General features: G+C 42.1%; 1 protein-coding gene across 1 annotated transcript; it reads left to right on the plus strand.

The window, feature by feature from the left end:
• The first annotated feature begins 798 nt into the window (after positions 1 to 798).
• On the plus strand, positions 799 to 2,210 carry LOC146639974 (uncharacterized). The gene is made up of 4 exons (XM_085342683.1): positions 799 to 900; positions 999 to 1,156; positions 1,570 to 1,660; positions 1,866 to 2,210. The coding sequence occupies exons 1-4, from the start codon at positions 799 to 801 to the stop codon at positions 2,208 to 2,210; spliced, it is 696 nt and encodes a 231-aa protein (XP_085198809.1).
• The last annotated feature ends 537 nt before the right edge of the window (positions 2,211 to 2,747 follow it).

A 2,747-nucleotide genomic window follows, 5' to 3' on the forward strand; every position in this document is an offset into this window, starting at 1 on the left:
TCTCAACTGCTGACTTGTATGACAAGGCCACTGTTAAAGTGATCCTTAAAGAGCCAGTAATCACCCTTGAATTACAACCAGTATGTGAATCAGGATCATCGTCTGCATTGAACTCTTCGACTTCAGTGAGCACTCATCCTGCAGGTACTACTGAAACGGACATCTGCCCTGCCAATCATGATGCACCCTCACAGGTGTCCGACTGCGCATCGTCAAGTTCCAGTGACACCATCATTCTCCCTGATTCATGTCGCCCTGCTACGTGGCCAGTGCCATTTCAAGTACCGGAGTTTTCCCGAGACATACAACTAATCCTCGCTGAGGCAAACAACTCATATCGCAACACTGGAAGACCTTTCATGGATGCCAGTTTTAAATCAGCAACAATGCAAGACCTTGCAAAAGTAATTTTTTCGTACACTGCTTACCCAACCAATCAGCAGATCCTCTCAGTGGCTGAAGCCTTGGTTTCAAAGTTTCCGTGTCTTAAGGAGCCAAGATCATTTGCCGTCTTATATGGCTGGCAGCAGCGCATAAAAAAACATGATGCACAATTACCGTGCCAAGCTAAGATCTCGAAAATTTTCTTACCCAGAAATTGAAATTAATGCCTTAAAAAGGAAGCATCCAGCTGATGTAGTGCCATCAAAGAATGTAAAAAAGCAAAAAAAAAAAGCAGAGGTTAATTATCTCCCTCTACATCCTACTGGAGAAACCCAAGAGACACTGGAGAAAGAGAGGCTTGAATTAATTTATGAAATAACAAAGAAAAACAATGCAAATATAATTGCAGATAAAATGAATAAAACGTTCTCTAGCCGAAGACTTGGAGTGGTCAGCCTCTGCCCCTCTGTGGGTGAGTTAAAAGAAAGGTGGCCAGCATTATTCACTGAGGCTCAGGTAAGTATGTGTGATAACTATTCCTATCCACCAAAAAACAAAAGTCAAACAAATGTCAACAAATTGAAATGTTATGTTTTTGTCCCCTTACTTCTTAGCTCATCAAAGAGTTCAGACGCATCACCACAGTTTCTTTGGTGGAGACATTCATGCTGAAACTTGATGAGTACACACCAGGTCTTTTGCAGCTTATGCCTGCCAAAGGAGGAGCTGCTGGTTCCAAGATGAGACCTCTGCTGAACACTTTGAATGACCTATGTTATTTGACTTTTTTCACAAATACGTAATTATGGAGGGCTGCAGTGGGTAGCAAGAAGGTCCTGGGTTCAAATCCCGGCCCAGGGTCTTTATGCATGGAGTTTGCATGTTCTCCCTGTGCATGTGTGGGTTCCCCCCGGGTACTCCGGCTTCCTCCCACAGTCAGAAAGCATGACTGTTAGGTTAATTGGTCTCTCTAAATTGTCCTTAGGCTTGAGTGTGTGCGTGCATGGTTGTTTATCCTGTCTGTCTCTGTTTCCTTGTGATTGACTGTCCAGGGTGTACCCAGCCTCTCACCTGTTGAAAGCTGGAGAGAGGCATCAGCCATGTTTTTGTTTTTAAGTAATTCAGTCTTAATGTAAGTAAATCACTCGACTTAGTCTTTTCACTAAATTGTATCTCCCTACAGACACAGAGCATTGAGAAGAAAAGGGATCTCCTTATCTGCTGCCTCATTAGCTACCTCAGGGAAAGACAAGAAGATCTTTTTCATGACTGCCAGGTTTGTCATATTGATAACAGTTTACTTATTAACTCAAGGGATCCTAATGTTCTTCTCTCCTGTCCTTTCCTATCCCCTGTTCTCCCCTTCTCCATTCATCTTCTGTCCACTCCCCTCTTTAGATCAACTGAAATATATTGAAAAAGCATCTTAAATAAAATAAAATGTGTGCATGCTCTTTTTTTTTCTTTTTTTTAACACGTAGGAATGTGAGGATTACACAGACAATATGATGAAGGTGATAGTGATCCACAACATCATGGCTGAGGTGGATCCATCAGATGTGTCCATTGTGATTGAGGGAAACCAAGTGATGGATGGATGTGGAAGCCGAACAAAGGCATGTGTACTGCTGATGGGACTGATATATGCCCTCAACCTCGAATATCCGAAGGAGCTGAAGAACACATTTGACACTTTTCAAAAACTGTTTTTGGAACTTGACGGGGCCAAACTACTGAAAAAGGTCCACGGCCTCAAAAATAAGCTTATGCAATGCACACACTTTTCCCCTCTTGTTCCCAGAGGACATAGCTTGATGGAGCTGTAATTTTTCTTCTGACAGCAAGCACAGAAACTATTGAATGTTGGTGTTAGTGTTCTCTGTACAGGCTCTTGGTAAATGCATTGAGGAAATCAATGACTGGTTGTGCCACAATTTTCTCCAGCTAAACAAAAACAAAACTGAGGTAATAGTCTTTGGCGCCAAAGAAAAACGATTACAGGTCACCAGAGAACTTCAATCTATACATCTAAAAACCACAAACCAGGCGAGAAATTTGGGTGTAGTGATGGATGCAGACCTAAACTTAGAAAAACACATTAAGACAATAACAAAGTCAGCTTACTATCACCTCAAGAATATATCAAGGATAAAAGATCTGATGTCTCAACAGGACCTGGAAAAACTAGTCCATGCATTCATCTTTAGTAGGCTTGATTACTGTAACAGCATCTTTACAGGTCTACCTAAAAAATCAGTCAGACAACTACAGCTCATTCAGAACTCTGCTGCTCGAGTCCTCACTAAGACCAAAAAAGTGGACCACATCAGTCCAGCTCTGAGGTCCTTACACTGGCTGCCTGT

The sequence above is a fragment of the Diplotaxodon limnothrissa genome, linkage group LG1 (genome assembly GCF_057381915.1).
Source record: "Diplotaxodon limnothrissa isolate DT_005_m linkage group LG1, D_limnothrissa_male_GT1.1, whole genome shotgun sequence".
In the NCBI taxonomy this organism is placed as follows: Eukaryota; Metazoa; Chordata; class Actinopteri; order Cichliformes; family Cichlidae; genus Diplotaxodon; species Diplotaxodon limnothrissa.